This window comes from Lemur catta, chromosome 17 (assembly GCF_020740605.2).
Source record: "Lemur catta isolate mLemCat1 chromosome 17, mLemCat1.pri, whole genome shotgun sequence".
Classification (NCBI taxonomy): Eukaryota; Metazoa; Chordata; class Mammalia; order Primates; family Lemuridae; genus Lemur; species Lemur catta.
In genome coordinates this window covers 23,648,892-23,670,104 of record NC_059144.1, presented here as the reverse complement: position 1 = coordinate 23,670,104, position 21,213 = coordinate 23,648,892, and the positions used below count along the sequence as shown (strand labels likewise).

At 47.3% G+C, this 21,213-nt stretch overlaps 2 protein-coding genes across 6 annotated transcripts in view; both read left to right on the top strand.

Annotated features, from left to right (window-relative positions):
- The window catches only part of RALY (RALY heterogeneous nuclear ribonucleoprotein), a 53,133-nt gene extending 38,683 nt beyond the window's left edge, over window positions 1-14,450 (top strand). For 2 of the 4 annotated variants that reach the window (XM_045528783.1, XM_045528782.1), the window contains 8 exons: window positions 2,027-2,291; window positions 3,380-3,452; window positions 3,623-3,670; window positions 5,623-5,789; window positions 6,496-6,609; window positions 6,807-7,003; window positions 8,236-8,284; window positions 9,610-9,962. In XM_045528783.1, coding sequence (XP_045384739.1) covers window positions 2,036-2,291; window positions 3,380-3,452; window positions 3,623-3,670; window positions 5,623-5,789; window positions 6,496-6,609; window positions 6,807-7,003; window positions 8,236-8,280 — 900 coding nt within the window. In that variant the 5' untranslated portion in view covers window positions 2,027-2,035 and the 3' untranslated portion in view covers window positions 8,281-8,284; window positions 9,610-9,962. Of the gene's footprint in view, window positions 1-2,026; window positions 2,292-3,379; window positions 3,453-3,622; window positions 3,671-5,622; window positions 5,790-6,495; window positions 6,610-6,806; window positions 7,004-8,235; window positions 8,285-9,609; window positions 9,963-14,232 lie in introns of those variants that run through there. The other 2 variants (XM_045528781.1, XM_045528785.1) reach the window with 2 other exon arrangements.
- LOC123622425 (agouti signaling protein) overlaps window positions 1-21,213 on the top strand; it is a 202,413-nt gene that overhangs the window by 38,688 nt on the left and 142,512 nt on the right. The window lies entirely within an intron of this gene.

Below are 21,213 nucleotides of genomic sequence, written 5' to 3'. Positions count from 1 at the left end.
CAGAAAGGGCCCAATTCTTTACAACAACGCCTGACTGCATGTCACACAACCAACGCTTCAAAAGTTGAACAAATTGGGCAAGAAGTTTTGCCTCATCTGCCATATTCACCTGACCTCTTGCCAACCGACTACCACTTCTTCAAGCATCTTGACAACTTATTGCAGGGCAAATGCTTCCACAACCAGTAGGATGCAGAAAATGCTTTCCAAGAATTCCACAAATCCCGAAGCACAGATTTTTACACTACAGGAATAAACAAACTTATTTCTCATTGGCAAAAATGTGTTGGTTGTAATGGTTTCTATTTTGGTTAATAAAGATGTGTTTTAGCCTGTTCATAAAGATTTAAAATTCACAGTCTGAAACTGCAATTACTTTTGCATCAACCTAATAATATAGACAATTGGATGCAAAGATAAACTGAGTAATAAGCATTTGTCCCTTCCAAGTCAGTTCCAAAGCTGGCACCAGCTCCTTCATCATTAGGAGTATTGGCACCCTCTCAGCCCCCTTCCTTTGTTTAGGATCGTGACCTCCTGACCCCAGTTTGTCCCATGGGCTTACTGCAAGCCCAGGCCCAGGAGCAGTATCTTCCTCAGAATCACATTCTCAGGGACAGCCTATGAATTCCTGGTAAACAGTGCCATCTGCTGGTCAGAACATACCAGTTTCCAGGCTGGGAGGATCTAGGAGAAAAGGGTCTCTTACCTCGTAGTGGAACAGAAGGTACAAATTTCTCTTCTCCATTTCACTAAAAAGAAGCCCCTTCTGCCCCAAAATATTAGTAAATAGGCTTGCAGGCTGATGAGAGCTTTTATACATGCTGTTTGGGGCCTTTAGCACCTTCTGAAAAGGCCTCAAGGTAGGGTTTTGAGGTAGAAGGATCCTAAAAGGAGGTTGCACCAACCCAGGCCAATGAGCAGAAGACTGGGCCAGGAAGTATAAATGCCAAGGCTTAACTTTAGGCCTTTTCTACTGAAATTGAGCCTCCTCTCATTCACCTTGAAGCGTGTGCCCATGTATAACCTATCCAGGAATGGAGTAGGAAAAATTTGTACTGCTCTTTGGGGTAAAAGACATTACCAGAGCATAGAGAGCAAAGAGTAGGGGTAGTCTCATCTCTAAGCCAAACAGAACAAAATTTGAATGAGTGAGTAGGTATAGAAATGGGTAACTCTTTTTTTTTTTAGAGCCACTTTGCCAAATGAAAGAAATGGGTAACTCTTAAAAAAATTAATTTATTGAAAACAGTTATCAGATAAATATGCTGACTTACTGTAGTATTTAAGTTGACTTTAGGTCCAGGAAACAGAGTGATAAAGTTGGAAGAAATGAGCTTCAGGGACAGACTGACCTGTGTTTGAATGCCCATTATTGGCAAGTTAATGCCCTTAGTTTCTGGTAAAATATGAGCAATATTAACACTCACTTGTGGGATCTTGAGATTATCCAATATTGTATGCCACTCTTAGCCCTCAGTGAGACTTAGTTAGCATACCTTTTTCAAAATGGCTGGTACCAATAAAGACATAGCTAAGTCCATGTCTGGATCAGACTGAGCAATTTTCATAATATGATATTGTTCTAAAGTGAGCATTACTGGTGTTTGCCATGGTTCTGTATTGAAGGAACAGTAGAAAAGCTGTAGAAGATTTTTACATTGAGATCCTGAGTGGAGTAATATTTGAGATGAGCATTGAGGAAGGAGTGGACTCAAAAGAATTGGAGTCAAGCAGTCCAGAGTTCAAATGCCAGCACTGCCATTCGCTAGCATTGTGACCTCTCTGAATGTTAGATTCCTCCCTTATGAAGTGTTTTGCTCTGCTTACCACGTGAATACTAACTAAGTAACAACTCTTAGTAATATAACAAGAAAACAAGATGCAGAAACAGGGAGGCTGGATGCTGTAGGGGGATGTAAGCTTGTAGGAGGGCAAGAAGCAACTAGTTAGCCAGAATGTGGGCCTTGGGAAGCCCTTGAGTCCAGCTTGTGGTCCCAGTTTTACATAGGCTCTCTCTCTTCAGGTGGCCACCATGTCCTTGAAGATCCAGACAAGCAATGTAACCAATAAGAATGACCCCAAATCCATCAACTCACGGGTCTTCATCGGAAATCTCAACACAGCTGTGGTGAAGAAGTCAGATGTGGAGACCATTTTCTCCAAGTATGGCCGTGTGGCCGGCTGTTCTGTGCACAAGGGCTATGCCTTTGTCCAGTACGCCAATGAGCGCCATGCCCGGGCAGCTGTGCTGGGAGAGAATGGGCGGGTGCTGGCCGGGCAGACCCTGGGTAAGCCTCTCACCACAGTATTCTAGTGTTCTCCAGAGTAGCTCTATCCTTCCTTCACGCTCCAGTTCCCCTCTTAGCCCCTTCCTCTCTTTCTCCCACCAATACCATTGCCCTGAGATTTTGTAAATTAAGTAAGCTATATGTGTTATAAATTAAGCATTAAAATTGATGCCTAGAGGGGAAAATTTTAGAAGCCCCTGGAAAACAGTTCTGTCCTGTCCCTATCTTCTGGGTGCTTCTTAATGATAGGCTTTAGGGCTCCAGTTAAAATGCAGATTCCCCCAAGAAAGGGAACAGAGTGGACTAGCATTAGCCTCTTACATTGGGCTACAGATGACTTAGAACACTTTCTGAGAGCTAGGAGGAGGGGTCTACCCTGGCATGCTTTGGAGCGTGTGCAGTGTTCATGTGTGTGCACATAATTATGTGTATGTGTATGTTTGAGAAAGGATATCTATATGTGTATTCCTGAATAAGCATGTGACTGAATATGTGAACATATACGTGTATGTATGGATGTGTCAGAATATACTGGTATGTGTAAGCAGATATGCACATACTCATTTACTAAATATTTAATGAGATCTATTGTGTACTAAGCACCGTTCTAGGCATCAAGATGTTTAGTAGAACGTCCGTGTGAATATGCATTGGCTCATTTGCATATGGCCAGTTACATATGTGATGTTGGAGCCCAAGTCTGAGTGTACTTGAGAGTACATGTTGTCTGTGTGTGTGACTTTCTTATCTGTGTATATGTTCTTGTGTACCTGATATATGTGTTTACATGAATGTTCTTGAGAATGCATATATATTGTACACAGTTGTGTGTGTGTGTGAGTGATATGTTTGTGACCATTCATGGATGTGTCTGTATGTGGACACACAGGGATATCCATGTGATGTCTGGGTATGAGTCTAATGTTTGAAGACTGGATGTATGCAGACTTTTGTTGGCTACTTCAGTGAATAAAGTCCATGTTTCCATCATGTAAGCACATGAACTGCATGTGTACATGAGGGGGATGTGTTTGTGGGCATACTGCTGTCACGCCATCATTCTGACTCTGCCTCTTCCCTTCACACAGACATCAACATGGCTGGAGAGCCCAAGCCCAACAGACCCAAGGGGCTAAAGAGAGCAGCATCTGCCATATACAGGTGGGGCACTCTGTCTGTCCAGGTGGGATTTACTCCCACAGAGGGAGTAAACACTAGTGTGATGGTGTGCTGAGCCTAGAACTTGGGGAGGTGTTTGGAGATGAGGGCCTGTGGAGAGTGGGCTGAGTGGCCGTCCCTAAGCTCTGGCCCTCTCCCCTTTGTTTCCCCAGTGGCTACAGCTTTGACTATGATTACTACCGGGACGACTTCTACGACAGGTGAGCAGGGGAGGGGCGTGCCCAGGCATGAAACAGCCAAGCTGGAAGGGTTCTGAGAGATTGTTGGTGCAGCCCACTCAGTTCTCCAAATGAGAATCAAAGCCCAGAAGTGTGGACAGGCATTTGCCCAAGGTTGCTTCACAAGTCAATGGCAGAGCTGGGTATAGGGTTCAGTTCTGCAGGAGCCCAGTCTAGAGCTCCCATCACCATACCACGCTGACACTCTGGCTGCCCTTTTCCTCCTAGTTATGGGGTAAGACTCAAGGAGATGGTAGAGCCAAGGGCTGTATAAACATTGCCAGTTGGAATATGCAATAGGATATGGACTGGTTATAGGGAGTGTGAGCCTCATACTTCTACTTTCAATTTACTTCCTTGTGTGAAGTGCCCAACCAGCTGGAAGGAACTCCAGAGCTCAGACTGAGCCCCCCTTGGCCTTATATTTATAGCCACAAGGCCAGGAGCTAATTAGAGGCCTGACTTAGTCTCTGGTGGGCTGTGGGCTCCCACTCTGCCACACTCTTAAGTGGAAATCATAGTGGGCACTAGCCCAGACCTCTCCTCGCTGCTTCCCTCCCGACCTCCAGCTCAGCACACCCCCAGGGGCCCAGGTAGAAGAACCTCTCTGAGCCTTGTTTTTCTCACCTGTGAATGGTTTTAGGAGACAGTGTGGTATAATGAAAAGTGCCCTAACCTGGGAATCAGAAGATTTAGGTGCTAATCTCAGCTCTGCCACTGGATGGATTATGTGACTTTAGGCAAATCCCCTTCCCAGTTTGTGAAATGGGCTTGCACCAAGTGATCTCTCAGGACTCCTCCAGCTCTGGGATTCTGTGGTTCAGTGATTCTGACCAAGGCCAGAGCCGCCCCCTCCCCTTGGGGGCAGAAATGCAGGGTCTGGGATTGGATCTTTTCCCAGAGACTCTCCATCTCCAGCCATCACCACCCCCAGGGCAGGGCTCCCTGAACAAGGGAATACCAAGGAACGGGGCATTGAACTGCCCAGTGATGGCAGGTTTTCTGGCTGTCATCAGGAAAGTGGTCCCAATGTGTACACAATAAGGCTGCAGGTCCCTGCAGAAAGATGGTAGCAACAGATGGCAGGAGGACCCCTTGTCAGCTTACTGAGTTTCTGCCTAGTCTGCAGGAAAAGACCCCCCAAATCTCCGGAGAGGACTGAGTGATGGCTGTGGGAAGGAGCACACAGTCTGGGAGCCCTGGGGTCTGACTAAACTGCCCAGCCTTGATCATCCCCCACTGGTTTCCTGACCTCTGTCTCTGAAGTGGAGCAGGAAGGGTGGGGTGATTAAGGAGGCCCAGAGCAAGGAAAGGGCTCAGAATCTAGCCTCATGTCTCTGAGTTCATGGCCTAATGCATTGAGGGACTCAGCACCCTAACCTTTCACCTATCACATCTTCTAAAGTATATTTTTAGCTAAATTCTTTCATGCTCTACCCTCACAGAAGACTTGGATAGACACTGAATTTGGGTAGCCATCCTTATTAAGCATGTGGGGAAACTGAGGTGCAGGGGCTGACCCTTACTCTCGTGCCTGTCTATTTCCAGCTGGGGATTTGTGCTGCTTTGAGACTTCTGAACTCTAACCAGAGGTTGGGGTGGCAGTTGGCTGGGCAGAAGCCAGGTCATGCGATAGAGCTGGCCTGGGTCAGAATGACTAGGGAAGGCACCTCTGTGGGGCTGGTCTCACTTTGCATCTCTGTTGAATGGGTTGTAATCACTGCCACCTACTGTCTCATCTGCCCTTACTCACCTAGCTGGTGGGAGAGGTGGATGTAGGGAGGATCCCAAGAGCCATAAGGGTCCACAAAGCCTTGCTTCTTACCCCAGGGCTTGTTGGGGGCCGGCCAAGCTGTGTAGTGCTGGCCTCCCAGCCACAGTGCCCCCTCGTGGCCACAGGCCATGCTGCAGCCTCTGGCCCGTTTGCCCTACAGGCTCTTCGACTACCGGGGCCGCCTATCGCCTGTGCCAGTGCCCAGGGTGGTCCCTGTGAAGCGACCCCGGGTCACAGTCCCTTTGGTCCGGCGTGTCAAAACTACCATACCTGTCAAGCTCTTTGCCCGCTCCACAGCCATCGCCACCAGCTCAGTCAAGATCAAGTGTGAGTGACTGTATCTTCTTCCTAAATAATTTGTATTTTTATCATTAGCAAAATAATAGAATCACATTTTTTTACATTGGAAAATAGATAAAGGAACAAATCTCCCACAGTTCTGCAGCTCTAACACAACCAAGTGAGTATTTTCATCCATTTCTAAGAGGAAAATGCTGACATTTGAGGAGGAGGGATGCAGGTTGGGCACAGAAACATTAGTGCTGTGACATGGTGCCCAGATAGGAGATGGCATCATATCTCTCCTCTCCAGTAAGGACAAGGACAGATCTACATAGGCCCACTATTCCACATTCACTCCAGTGTAGACACACTACAGTCAAGCACCCAGGAAATCTGATTGCAAAAGACCTACATTTGTATACCTTGAAAGACAAGCCCCATCCCATAACACAGGCAAAGACATAGGTTCTTGCTCAGGTGCACACAGAAGAGCACACCATACACCTGCATTCTTGTCCATCCTCAGTCCCTTTCAGGATCGAGAGCTCTGGGGAAAAGAGAGCCAGGTTCAGAAGTGTGGGCTGGTCACTGTAGGGATGGCCTCCAGGAGGTCTCAGGAGAAGGCCTTTTCCATGACCAGGGAAAGAACCAAAAAAGAACTGCATTCCTAGTTGACAGAATAGGGCTGAGGTTTTGTGTGTCAAGCCTTCACCCCCTAGGTGACAGCTCTATCCCCCCCTTCCACTCGCAGTAAAGAGCAGTGAGCTACAGGCCATCAAGACAGAGCTGACACAGATCAAATCCAACATTGATGCCTTGCTGGGCCGCTTGGAGCAGATCGCTGAGGAGCAAAAAGCCAATCCAGGTCAGCCTCTGAGGGTCCTCACCCAGCTCTGTGGCCAGGGCATAGGGCAGAGGGTGGGAGGATAGTACACAGGGGAGAGGGGCTGGGGTGGCCCTGCAGATCCCAGCCCACCTGGACCCACCGTGCTGAGGCCAGGTTTTCCTAAAGTGCCCCAGGCTGAGTTTTATTTCCTCCTCCTCCACCCCTTCCTCCTCAAGATGGCAAGAAGAAGGGCGACAGCAGCGCTGGCAGTGGCAGTGGTGGTGGTGGCAGCAGTGGCAATAGTGGCAGCAGCAGCCGGCCACCAGCCCCCAAAGAGGACACGCCTTCCGGGGTAGGCACGCCCCAAGGAGAAGCACAGGCTCGAGACGACGGTGACGAGGAGGGATTGCTGGCACCTAGCGAGGAAGAGCTGGTGAGGGCCTGGCCAAGAGCATGGCAGGGTGGGCTGGGGCTGGACTTTGCTCTCCTTGTCTCAGGAGGGCAATAGGACAGAGAGAACCTCTGAGCTGGTTGGCCCCCCTGCGAGCTCCTTCCTCCCAGGGGTTCTAGTCCTGTAGAGAAGAGGGAAGAAAGAGCCAGGGGGCAGTTGCCTATATCAGATGCCAGTCAGAAGCCCCACTAAGAACTGGGGCAGACCCAAGTCCAGGGCCCATTCTGGCCTCCATTCTCCACATGGGTTGGAGAAAGGGGAGCACACGGCCTGCAGAGTTCCAGAGAGTAGGACTTGGATTGCCTGGGGGAGCCATGGCGAGGTGGATTTACTAAAAGCCGTTCTTGCTTGAGCATGAAGCAGGCTGTCATGAGGGAGTGAGCTCCCTGCCTATAACTGGAATTATTCAGGCTGAGGCTGGGAGGCCATTTGACAAGAAGCTTCTGTTGAGAAGGAAGGTAGACCAGACTCTGAGTCTGTAAAATATCTGTTGTTTACTTGCTACTCGGTTACTTGAGGAACGTTCATTGAGCACCAGGCCCCATAGTCCATACATTCTCACTTCATGTAACCTTAGCAACAGCCCTGTACCATGCACAGTATTATGGTTCCCACATTTCAGCCCACAAGGAAACTGAGGCTCACAGGGGTCGAGTACCTTGCTCAGGGTCTCGTAGTTAATACGGACTGAGCCAGGATTGTAGCCCAGACTTCTCTACTGGGTCTGGAGTGTTCTCCTTTTCATCACTGCTGGGTTCCAGCACGAGGACAGATAGGCTCATGGCCATGACAGTCAAGGGGTCTTCCTCATGCCCAGCTCACATCTCCTGCTTTGAACCTAGCCTGATACCTCATCTTACTCTCACGGGCATAGTAGTCCATAAAAGCCCTAACTCTTTCACCAATCTATAAGGCTTTTAGGCTGCCCCAATCCAAAATCTTTCTATGCACAGAAATGTGCCCCCTGCCACTCCCAGAACTCCTTAATTGGCCCCTTCTCTCTCCTGTGGGGTCCTCAGACCACTCTCTCAAGATCCTATGCCATCCTTGTTGTCTGGTCCCATAGGCATTCCCATCGGCTGTCCCTCCCCCTTTCTGACTGTCTCCTCTAGGTGTGCTCTGGGCCCTGGGGTCTTTCTAGACAAATGGCCCAGGACAGAATTTGGAGATTGCAGTGAGTGATGTGTGGTCTCTTCTTGCCTTCTCCCTATCAGGAGCACAGCCAGGACACAGATGCGGAGGATGGGGCCTTGCAGTAAGCAGGTATGGGGTCCTGGTGGGCAGGGGTAGAGAAGCAGTGAAGTGGAGGCATGACCATGCGTCTTCCCTGGGTTGGGCAGGAAGTATCCTGGAGCAGACCATAGCAAGGTAGCACTGTGCCCAGGAATGAAGCCCCTTCCGTGTCCAGCCATCCTGCTGACTCTTTGTGGGGGGGACTTGGTAGGCTAAGAAAACAGGTGCAGTGGATGGGCTGGCCAAGCTTGCCCAGCAATGGCTCCCTCAGCACACTCTGAGCCACGTCACCTGTGTCCACCCTTGAGGAGCTCCTAGTCTGGTGGAGGAAGACACAAACTGTTAACTACCCAACATGAGCAGGGTGACAGCAGAGAGGAGCCCAGGTGGTAGAAGAGATTATGTGTAGCTGAGCCTGCTCTTGGTTGAGAGAAAAGCCTTAGCAGAGGCATGGAGCTGTGATAGTCCCTGGTATGTGGTAAGGCCATGAGCCTCCTGTGGCTGCAGCCCAGCTCTGCTTGCTTGGGAGAGGACGCTACTCGTCATCAGAGGGTGGTGACTGTGAAGGGCATTACATGCCAGGCTTAGGGGCTTAGACTTCATCATTTTGTGGGGAGAAAATGCCCTGTGTGGCAGGAGCTGCAACTGCTTTAGTTGATTTCACCTTCAACCCCACAAGGTTATGATTGTGCCAGTATAACAGATATGGAAACTGAGGAACTGAAGGGTGTGGGGAGGTACCACATGTCTCACAAGATCCCAAGGTAGTTATTGGTAGAGCCTAGATTTGAATCCAGTGATGCGTGGCCTGAAAGCCCATTCTCTGTCCACGGTTTGCCACCCTACTGTGCCCTGCACTGGAGGGAAGCCAGGCCACACCTAGCCCTGCCTACTCTCTGACCTGTTCCCTTGGGGCCAAGTTCAGAGTAAGACAGGCTTCGGTGGAGGAAGGTCTCAAACACCGGTGTGCCCCCAGGGAGGTGTCTTCATATGGGACACATTTGTGCTATAAACTGGCCCACCAACAGGAGCTTCTAGAACAGTTAAGTCTAGAAAATTCTGCATACGTAGTCTCTTTTGGAACTTCATGGCTTTACTTGGCAGGCTAAGTGTTACCTTGTTAAGCTAGTTCACAGGTGAGTTACAGAGACTCTTGTGAGGAAGTGGAGGTTCAGGAAGGAGGTGAGACTTGCCCAAGTTTACATGGCCAGAAGATTATGAGGCCAGAGCTAGAGTGCAGGTAAAGCTCTGTCTGTAGGCATCATCCCAACTTTTCCTCTTCCCTACCCCTGATACCAGGAGCATTAGGGGCTCTTCCTCTCAGCCTTAGTGTCCTTTGCCTCTCTCTTTCTCAGCCTGACAGGAGCGATGGCCACCAGCAGGAGAAAGGCATCGCTGCCCCAGGCTTCAAGCTGGGCACCCGCCCTGGATGCCAACCCCCAGCGGGTACCAGAGGAGAGCAGGCAGCAGGCACCTCCTCCCCCGTGCATCCCAGGCAATGTCACATCCTCTGCAGGTGGAGTTTCCAGCCTACCCCTTCCCTGTGCACCCTTCCTGTGTGCTCTGTCCAGGCCAGAGGGCAGAGCACAAGTGTCTGCCCACACTCTGCCTCCCTTCCCCCAGGACACTCCTAGGCTTGGGGTTTTTCTATAGGTTTGGAGGGGGGCCCACAGGGAGGGACCCCAACAATAAAGAGATTGGATCCAGACCTGCTCTGAGATGGGATGGTTTGTGTTTTCTCACCAAGGTATCCTGGCCCTTCTGCTCTCCAGAAAGCTGGTGTGCTGTACCCCTTCTGTTCTCGCCTCCTTCACTCCTCCCTACCAGGGAACATTGTCTAGGGTGCCTAATACTGATCCACTTGGGCCTTAGTTTCCTCAGCTAAAATGGTGATAAAAATGGCCAGTAGAGGTGTTGGGCGAGGGTCGGATATGCTGGTGCCCATGAGCACCTTGCTGGCTGAAACACCAAGCAGGTGTGACCCACTTGGTCACCCAGTAGTTAAGTTGAGGCCTCATCTCTTTCCTTAGCTTCTCACTAAGTCAGCTCTTAAAAAGATTTTAGAATCCACCACTTCCTCCACCCTCTCTATACTGGTTTAGGACACTGGTTTTTTCACTTTGTCCTCTTACCAGCCTCTCAGACTCCAGCTTCTCCCCTATATCATTTCCCAGCAGCCACCACCCACTACAGTGTCCTTTCTGAAACATCCCTTCCCTGTGTAAAACCTCTTTACTAAATGAGTTTTCATCATCAGAACAAATCCCACCTCCTGAGTGTGAGGTCCGAGATCCTGTTTGCTCTGGCCTCTGCTGTCTCCTGCCTCTACCCTTCTTTCCTGCCCACACCCAGACCCTGCACCTCAGCCTCACAAAACATACAAGTTCTTCACTCTAGGCAGTGTGGGGACCAAGAGAGCCCACCGCAGTGGCTTCCAGCAGTGGGAAGTTTGTGTCAGGATACACGTGGACTGTCTGCCTCTCTTGGGCCACTTGTCTAGACGTTTGCTGGCACGCAAACAATTGGCCAGGTTCCTTCTAACTTCCACTTCTTCACAGCTCAACGTGGCCCATGATGTCTTTCTAACTCAGCCCCTTCTCCTTTATTCCCCACAATGAATTGATAAATTTTCCCCAAGTTCAGGTTCCCATGAGAGAATCAACTGCCACAGCAGATTTTTTTGAGTCACTCATAGGTTACAAGTTCCCATCCTGGTCCAGTGAACTAGGAGATGAAATGTGGCCACGTAGGCTGGTCTCATTGGTGTGGGGCTATGGGACGGCAGCGCCCAGAAACATATTTTGTTCTAAGCCTGGCACATACTCCTCTGCTACTCTCTCTACCTGGAAAATACTTGCTTAGCATGAAGCTGCTGCTCTAGTGTCAGCACCTCTGAGAAGTTTCCCAGAGCAGCTGCCTGCTCTTGATTAACTGCCCCTCCCCTCCTGGGCAGCCCTCCCCCAGCATATGGAATTCAACCCCATCATCAGAAAGGGTTTGGGTTCTTTCCCTCCATCTTCACATGTCCCTCACCGTTTGCAGCCCTGCTGGAATCCTTATTAAAAATCCCCTGTTTCAGGCCACCGGTTCTGTATCATAGCCTTCACCGAAGCTTCCTCCTGGGCTTTGGCCCCAGGTTTAAGTGGACGTTGCAGGCTGGGCTTGGGACAGTGCTCAGGCTCCCCAGGGAAGTCTTTGTCATCTCATGTCTCCCTCACTGGGCAGCCCTCCTGTCCACTGTCATTGGCAGGCCAGCAGTCTGAAGCCCCAGTGTGGCTCTGGGCTCAGGCAGTCCTGAGTTCTGCCAGGGGCCTGACTAGACCAACCCCAAGGCAGCCAGAGTTCAAGCTTCACACCTGAGCCAAAGGCCCCAATCCCTGCTTGGCATTGCCTCTTGGTGTGATTTGGAGGAATCACACCAAGTGTTAGCTGCCCCTTCTTAGTGTTAGCTGCCCAGTTGGGATCATAGTCCCCATATGTCTGCCAAGGGACCCTGGGCAGCAGCAATGGAGCAGGTAGGGGTTTGTGAGGAACCTCATGGCAGAAGCTGAGGCCTTCAGGTTGAGAGATCCAGGCACGGGGTTAGAAATAGGCCCTTTGAAACTGGGCCAGGTTCTGGCCCAGCTGGCTTGGCCACATCAAAAGGCTTCGATCTGGAGAGATGACGAAGGTGTACAGTGGAAGGGGCAGGGTCCATTGGAACACACTCCTCCACTTCCAGAAGACCAAAGCCAGCTCTAGCAGACCCACTTGTAAACCAGGCAGGTCACAGGTGTTCTTGGGTCTTGATATCCCCGTCTGTACAACATGGGGAACAGTTGCCCTGGACTGGAACATGGGCAAAATCCAAAGATTTGGAGTCTAGTGAACCTCATGCTGAAGACATAGCACCAGGCATTGTGTCCCTGTATCTCCAGAGCCTGGTGTCAACTGAGACTCACTTTTCAGAGTTTAGGGGGCAGGTAGACCAGCAGTGACCATGGGCTTCCTTAGTATGCTAAGCTTGGGAGGGCCATGAGAAGAGCAGGAAAGACACCTTTAAGGACAGGAGGCATCTGTCCTTACCCACTTCTGCCCATAAGGCCCTGCTTAATCACCTGGCACCAGGACATGTGCTGGACAGAGGGAGAGTGGGAGTCCCATCCTGGCACCCCAGAGAAGACCCTGGACTACTTCAGTCCCTGGGAACACTCACAATTGGGCCCCTGAGTGGAATATTGGCATCCAAAGCTGTGCGTACACATGCCCTCCTCTGAGCCTGGGTTCAACAGACATCTCCCATTCTGCTGGTCAACAGTTGTCATTTTTCTGTCTAACCTCTGAAAATTCTGAAAGGAGATGGTGAAGAAATGTGATAACCAGATTCTACCCAAACGACCAATTGTGTTTAAATGTTTTCAAAATTTAAAGCCTCATTTGTGATCCTTACAGCCATCTTGAAGGAATATAGCAGCCAGTGGGTTTATTGGATTGTGAGCTAAGAGGCCTGGGGCTTTCCTCTGTATTGCTGCCATCCAGGCTGGTGACCCTAGGCAAGTCTGTTTCCTTGCTAGATCTTGTTTCCTCAGCTGTAAAATGAGAGGTTGGTCTAGATCAGGGATAATAAATGGGCCTTGTATCAGTTACTGACTGTCGTATGACAAACCACCCACAAATTTAGTAGCTTTAATAAACGACATTTATGAACGCCAGATTCTGTGACTTGGCAATTTGGCCTGCGCTCAGCTTGGTGGTTCTTATCTCATCTGGGCTCTCATGTGGCTGGAGTGAGCTGGGGCTGGTTGGTCTCAAAGGGCTTCGTCCACATGTCAAGTGGTTGCAACAGGAGCATCTGGGCCACATGTTCTCTGCATCTAGCAGGCTGACCCATATTGTTCACATCACAACTGGGTTCCAAGAGCAACAAGAAAGGGCCATCCCCAATACACAAGTGCTTTTCAAGATCCTGCTTGTGTCATGTTTGTAAAGTTCCATTGGCCAACACAAGTCACAAGGCTAAGCCCAAATTCCTCTTAATAGGAGCATCTTCAAAATATGGCCATAATTTGTTTTTAATCTACCACAGGCCTCATTTCACTTGTCAACACAGAACACTTAGTGGTTGCCTGGAGTAGTCCTTGTTAAGGATTTGGAGCAATTTTAGAGTATTTGGAAATACTAACATGATAATTTGATAATGTCTCTTATGGGCAAGGAATTTAAATATGGGTATGTGTCAGGTATTTGCCAATCCCAGCCAGATGACCCATGAGCTCATATCCTGTCCCATAAGGACATATGCAGTGCACCTGTCTGACAAGACCACAGAAATACAGAAGGCAGAGCAAGGCAAAAGATTCTGAGCCGGATATCCTGGGTCTGAATCCCAGTTGGATCAATCAGAATCCCTCTACCTGTGGCCAGATTCTTCATAATAAAATGATCCCATAATAATAAACCACTTCCTGTACACCTGCTGTTAAAAGGCACATTTGACACTTGAATCTCCACAACCAGCCCTTAGTGGATATAGTGAGGACTTTTGTTTCAAGTTATAGAAACTGAAGCAAGACCTGCTTTAGCAGGAGGAAGTTTACTGGCTCGTGAATTGTTAAGTCCAGCGGCAGCTCTTCAGACACGGGGATTTCGGTTAACAGCTGCCATCAGGAATCTGCTGGTTCTCAGGAAGGGTCTAAGTGGTAGTAGAGCATGGCCATGGGGCCTGTGAGGGTGGAGGGGGAGAGGAGAGAATCCCCCAAAGGAAGACAAGGCTTGGCTGACAAAACAGTAGGTGTTCATTGTATGGTTATGCCCATTGTGTAGATTTTATAGATGGGGAAGTTTTAAAGCATGGCTCCATGGAGAAGTATCTCTATCGTCTCCCCTTTATCTGAACTCTGTGACTGATCAATAGAATATGGTGGTAGTGATGCTATGCCAGTCTTATAGTCTAGGACTTAAGAACTAGCAGCTTCTACTTCTTGTTTCTTGGGACCCAGCCACCATGCTGTGAAGCAGCCCAGGCTGCATGGAGAGGCCACGTGTACATGTTCAGCTGACAGCAGTATCACCTCTCAGACATATGAGTGAGGAAGCCTTCGAGACGACTCCAGCCACCCAGCCACCGTCTGACTGAGAACTGAGTAAGAACCACCTCACTAACCCCAGTCAAAGCCCAGCACCATGAAGGATAATAATAAACTGATCGTTGTTTGAAGCCCCTAAGTTTTGGAGTGATTCGTTATGATCAGTAGATAGAACAGACTGAAACCCAAAGAGGCTAAGTAGCTTGGCTCCACTTTAGGGGGCTGGGTTAAGAGTATGGAATTTGTGTTGAACTGAGTTCCTATCCAAATTATTTATTGTGTGACCTTAGGCAAGTCACTTAACCTCTGTGAGCCTCACCTTCCTCATCTGAAAAACAGAGAAAAGAGCACATCCTTATTACGACAATAAATGAGAGCATTTGCTATTACCTCATCCTATCCCCATTCAGGTGATTTTTCTCTTAAAAGGTAACAGACCATAATTTCCTCTTCTTTTTTTTCTCCCTACTTATTCATACCCACCAAGTTCCAAAAAACATTTCAGGCATCTTACAAAGAAAAAATGAATGAAATATTATTATATAAAAATTAGGTAAAGGAAGATAATGGTAAGACGACCTTTTTTTGCTATTCCAACATCTGGTGAGTTCTTGTAGTCAAGAGCGGCGTGTCGGTTGGTCACTAAGGCTGTGGGGGGAGCCCAGCTGTCCCTCCGTGCTTGAGTGAGTGGATACCTCCCTCTTCTGACTGATGTGTGGGCTCCTGGCACACCACACACCCACCTCACCTCCCTTCAATTCCTGGGGGAGCCCAGATGATTTATCCTACACAAAGGTACAGTAGCCAGGTCTTGTTTGGGCAAGTGCATGGGTTTGGCTTTTTTGCGTGCACAGAATAAAAACTGGCAGCGTCACCCATTCTCCCTGACCTGGACCCCTTTTCTTTCTCACCCTCTAATAATAAGCCCCCTCATCCCTCAAACTCCACCTTCAGCATATACTCCACCTCCTATCCACCCCAATGTCCATCTTCCTGACCACCCAGTGAAGCTACCTAAGGCCAGAGACTATCTTTCATCCTTGTCCATAAGTCTTTTAAAAATGAATGTGTGACTTGGCCAACTAAATAATTACAGAGCTTGGAGTTGCAGTGTGGGAAATAATAAACAGATAGCAAATAGCAACCATCCAGCATCTGCCTCTGTGTTCTTAATTATACTCCACTTCTACAGCATTTGGCTCTATAGAAAGAGGGATACATAGACATACATATGTTCAGCATTTCCTAGGTGCTTTGCTAAGTTTTTTACACAGGTTGCATTATCTTACCCCTCACAGTCATCCCCTAGGAGTAGAGATAGTCATCCCATGTTACAGACTGGGAAACTGAGACTTAAGGCAGGATAATTTGGCGAAGATCATGTCAGTTGGAGGTAGAGGCAGGATGCAAACCTTCCCCCCACCCTGTCATAAACGACTCTCTTCGAAATCCATTTTTGTGACGAGTCTCTATTGACTCTCCTCTGTGCGGGCCTCACTTTCCTTTGCTGACTCTTCCCTATATGCCTGCATCTCTCTACCCTTTCTCTGTACTCATTCCTGGATGACCTAATCCATGGCTCCAGACTCCGCTCATGGCTCCATGATCTCCACCTCTCACCGCCCCAAGAATACCAGGGGAACAGACAGATGCCCATCTGACAGGTGCACTTGGATGTCCACAAGAACTTCAGCCGAGCCTCGCCGTGTCCAGCCCCCAATCTTTTTCTTCAGGAATCCTTTATCTTGGGGAATGGCACCACTGCCCACCGTATTGTCCATGTCAACATCCTCCACTCCTCTGTAATTGTTCGCCATGTTAACCTTTCCATGGTATGTTTTGGCTCTAAGCCCTGTTCATCCCATTGCCTTAGGTTAGGCCCTTTTCACGTTTTACTTGGATTTTTGGACTAACCTAGTCTCCCTGCTGCTTACTTCCTAACAGTCTTTCCCCTGTACCACCATCAGTTATTCACTGCTCACTGAATAAAATCCAGACCCCTTGGCATGACATACAGGCCCTCCAGGATCTCACCCCTTCCTCTCTAGCTCAACTTATGCAATCTGCCCCAGTCTCAAACCACGTGGAACCAATTGTGGAAAGAACTGTGCTGCTGCCTCTACCACAAATGCTTTGCTTTCTCCCACTGGCTAACCCTTTTTATCCTTTCTAGCTCAGCTCAGAAGTCATCTACTCAAAGACACCTTCCTGACCCAAATTAGAGCTGCCTCCCCTGTGTGCTACTTCCACCACAGATCTTACCAGATTATATAGTTTCCTTACCTGTTGTTTCTACTAAACTGTAAGCTCCTGGAAGGCAGAGACTGCCTTTTGCTACAGGTACTCAGATACTACTTTTGGACATGTGACACTGTCTCTAAGAGGCAGCATAGCAGAATGCTTTAAGAACACTGACTCTGAAGCCTGAATGCCTGGAACTGCATCCTGGCCACACCACTTACCAGCCATGTGAGCTTAGTGAGTTACTTAAACAGTCTCCATTTCTTCATCTGTAAAATGGGGATAATAATACACCTACTTCAAAAGGTTGCTGTGAAGAGTAAATGAGTTAACACAGCCATGCATTGCTTACTGATTTCATCATCGTCATTTGGCTTTTGTCCTTGTGCAAATGCCGTAGTGTACTTAAACAATTGTAAATGGTGTAGCCTACTACACACCTCGGATCTATGGTATAGCCTGTGGCTCCTAGACTACAAACCTGTACAGCATGTTACTGTACTGAATACTGTAGCCAACTGTAACACAGTAGTATTTGTGTATCTAAACACAGAAAAGGTACAGTAAAAATGTGGTGTAAAAGACAGAAAATGGTACACCTGTATAGGGCAATTAGCATGAATGAAGCTCGTATGACTGGAAGTTGCTTTGGGTGAGTGAGTGAGTGAGTGATTGGTGAGTGAATGGGAAGGCCTAGGACACTGCTGTAAACTTTATAAACCCTGTACACTTAGGCTACACTAAAATTTAAAAAAAAGTTTTTTCTTCAGTAATAAACAACTTACTGTAGCTTTTTACTTAAGAAACTTTTTAATTTTTTGACTTTCTGACTCTTGTAATAGCACTTAGCTTTAAACACACATTGTACAGCTGTACAAAAATATTTTTTCTTTATATCCTTACTCTGTAAGCTTTTTTCTATTTTTATTTTTTTTCACTTTTTTCTTTTCAGATGGAGACTTGCTATGTTGTCCAGGCTGGACTTGAACTCCTGGGCTCAAGTGATGCAACCAGGACTTACAGGTGTCCACTACTATGGCTGGCTTTTTTTAACTTAACTTTTTTTGTTAAAAACTAAGACAAAAACACACGTTAGCCTAGGCCTACAGGGTCAGGATTATCAATATCACTGTCTTCTACCTCCACACCTTGTCCTGCTGGAAAATCTTCAGGGAAAATAGCATGTATGGAGCTGTCATCGCTTATAACAATGCCTTCTTGGAGGACCTCAACAACCTGCATGAGGCTGTTTTACAGTAAACCTTTGTAATAAGTAGAAATCCACTCTAAAGTAATGATAAAAAGTATAGTATATACATAAGCCAGTAACATAGTCTTTTTATCAAGTATTATGTACTGCAAGTGTATGTGCTATACTTTTGGCAGTGCAATAGGTTTGTTTATACCAGCATCACCACAAACACATGGGTAATGCATCGTGTTAAGCTACATCACTATGTGATAGGAATTTTCCAGCTCCACTACAATCTTATGGGACCATCGTATATGCAGCTTATCATTGACCAGAATGTCATTATGCAGTGTGTGACTGTATATGTGCATGTGTATATACACCCAGAACAGGGCCTGGCACATAGTAAGGACTTTGGCAGTGTTAGCTGCTTATTTATGTAAATTATTAAGAATATCCCAGATTCTGGGCCACATAAGAGGCATCTGTCATAGTACACTGGTACACATGGGACTGAAAATGAGTCTTACCTCACAGAAGCCAAAATAGTTATGATACTAAAGCTACTGCCACTTAAATGATTAAATGTGGCTAACTTCCCGTGTGATATTTTGCCTTTGATTTGGCTTCTGGCTCATTTAAAAGCTCATGAAGATCTATAGCTTATGAATATAATTTTAAATGACACTCATTGAAAACTGAAAATGGTGGGGTTTTTTTTAGTTTGTTTTGTTTTTTGGAGGTAGGGTCCCACTCTGTTGCCCAGGCTAGAGTGCTGTTGGATTATAACTCACCACAACCTCAAACTCCTAGGCTCAAGGGATCCTCCCACCTCAGCCTTCTGAGTAGCTGGGACTACAGGAAAACACCGCCACGTCTGGCTAATTTGTCTATTTTTTGTAGAGACAGGGTCTCACATGTTGCCCAGGCTAGTCTCAAACTCCTGGCCTCAAGCGATCCTCCCACCTTGGCCTCCCAAAGTGCTGGTATTATAGGTATGAGCCACCATGCCCAGCCAAAATGATTTTATATTTTTTATTTATTTATTTATTTTTATTTATTTATATTTATTTATTTATTTATTTATTTATTTATTTATTTATTTATTTATTTGGTCCATATAATTTCTTTCTATTTTTAGTAGAGACAGGGTCTCGCTCTTGCTCAGGCTTGTCTGGAACTCCTAAGCTCAAATGATCCACCTGCCTCAGCCTCCCAGAGTGCTAGGGTTACAGGCGTGAGCCACCGCACCCAGCCCAAAATGGTGTTTTTTAATATGAATAATATCCATTAATATTTATCAGCTGGTCCTCCAGTGGTTTCAAACGTGTTAATAAAACAGAAGCCAAGTTTAAATGATAGGGACATGATTTTATAAGGGTTCTAGAGTATCATTATTCAGGGAAGATTTGAAAGGATAGGAGCCATGGCAACTACAGAGGACCCAACAGGGATGTTTGGGCCTCTCTTCTCAAGAGCACCATGATTAGGGAGACAAAGATCACCTCTGTTGCAAATCCTTGCAAGAGTTTGGTGTCCCTATGGCCAAGGTTGGCAGGGTTCATTAGGATCACTGAGACAGGCAACAATCCCCAAGAGCAATCTTCAACAAGTCATTAATCGTACCGTCACCATAAAAACAGAAGCAGTATCTACAGTGCCCAAGATTTGGTGTAAAAAGCATACACTTGGCAGAGCCAACTGATATCACCCTTTGGGAAAAGGGATATGGTTACGAGTACTACCAGCCATAAAAAATTTCCTGTCCTCTGACGATGGAAATTCAGCCCAACGAAAGAAAAATAGTTCTATGTGCCATGCGGGCCTGGGTTAAGCACTTTATATATTGTCTTAACCATTACCTCTTTGAGGTAGGCATTTTCCCATTTTATAGATGAGAATACAGGATTATAATCAATGGTAGAGGAGGACTGCCCGCCACTCTGGACTGTTGAAAGCCCACACTCATAGCATTATCAAGAATTAGCAGCCGGGCGTGGTGGCTGACGCCTGTAATCCTAGCACTCTGGGAGGCCGAGGCTGGTGGATTGCTCGAGGTCAGGAGCTAGAGACCAGCCTGAGCAAGAGTGAGACCCCCGTCTCTACTAAAAATAGAAAGAAATTATCTGGCCAACTAAAATATATATAGAAAAAATTAGCCGGGCATGGCGGTGCATACCTGTAGTCCCAGCTTCTCGGGAGGCTGAGGCAGTAGGATCGCTTAAGCCCAGGAATTTGAGGTTGCTGTGAGCTAGGCTGACGCCACAGCACTCACTCTAGCCCGGGCAACAGAGCGAGACTCTGTCTTAAAAAAAAAAAAAAAAAAAAAAGAATTAGCAATCAAGTGGGGGCAGTGGTGTGCACCTGTGATCCCCCCACTACTTGGAAAGCTGAGGTGGGAGGACTGCTTAACACCAGGAGTTTGAGGCTGCAGTGCACCAAGATCACACATGAGAATAGCCACTGCCATTCTAGCCTGTGTAACATAGGGAGACCCTGCCTCTAAAAAAAAATTACTGAGCACCTGCTAGGCTAACTATGGCATAACATGGATGGACTCCTATGCAGTCTTTTAAAATTATGAAGACTGTATGAACTTGGAAAAATGTCTTGATACTAAAAGGTTGCATGGTAGTAAGATCATAGGAATTTAACATTTTTAATTATAATTCCATCTTCTCAATTAAAAAAGAACACCACATGCTACAATGCCCAGTTTCTAAGAATATGTTGCAAAATCTAACATTCTGTTCCACTGTAAAGCCTCAGCATTGTCAGGGCAAAGGATCAGGATGGGAGAGCCCAGGTACAGAGCCGGGTCCTCACACACCACAATAGCACTTCTTCCAAGCTGTCTAGCCCAACATTTTTTCTGCAGAACTTATCCTACAAGATGTATGACAGGCAATAGGAGAAGGGCTACAAAATTCTCTGTATTCTATATACCTTTTTAAAAAACTCATTCAAACTTTTATGCAATACCTACAACATTCTAGGCACTGCTTGTTCTCAGTACTGGGGATACTTGAGTGAACAAAACAAAAAAATCTCTGCTCTCAACACTTAATATTATAGTGGGCTAGAAGGAAACAGTATCTTATATCCAGTGGGCAGGGACCTGAAGATGTGTGGGAGTGAGCCAAGTAGAAACCTCAGGAAAAGGTTTTTAAGCTTTTCTGTAGGTAGGGGTGAAGGGGTACGGAATCAAGAAGGTTTTCTGAAGAGTTGAGCCATAAATTCATGTTTTTATGTGATGATGAAGATACACATCACTGGGGCAAGGTGTGGTGGTTCATACCTGTAATCCCAGCACTTTGGGGGGCTGAGGTGGGAGGATTGCTTGAGGCCAGGAGTTTGAGACCAGCCTGGGCAACACAGTGAGACCCCATCTCGATATAATATTTTTAAAAAATTAGCCAGGTGCCTGTAGTTGCAGCTACTTGGGAGGCTGAAATGGGAGG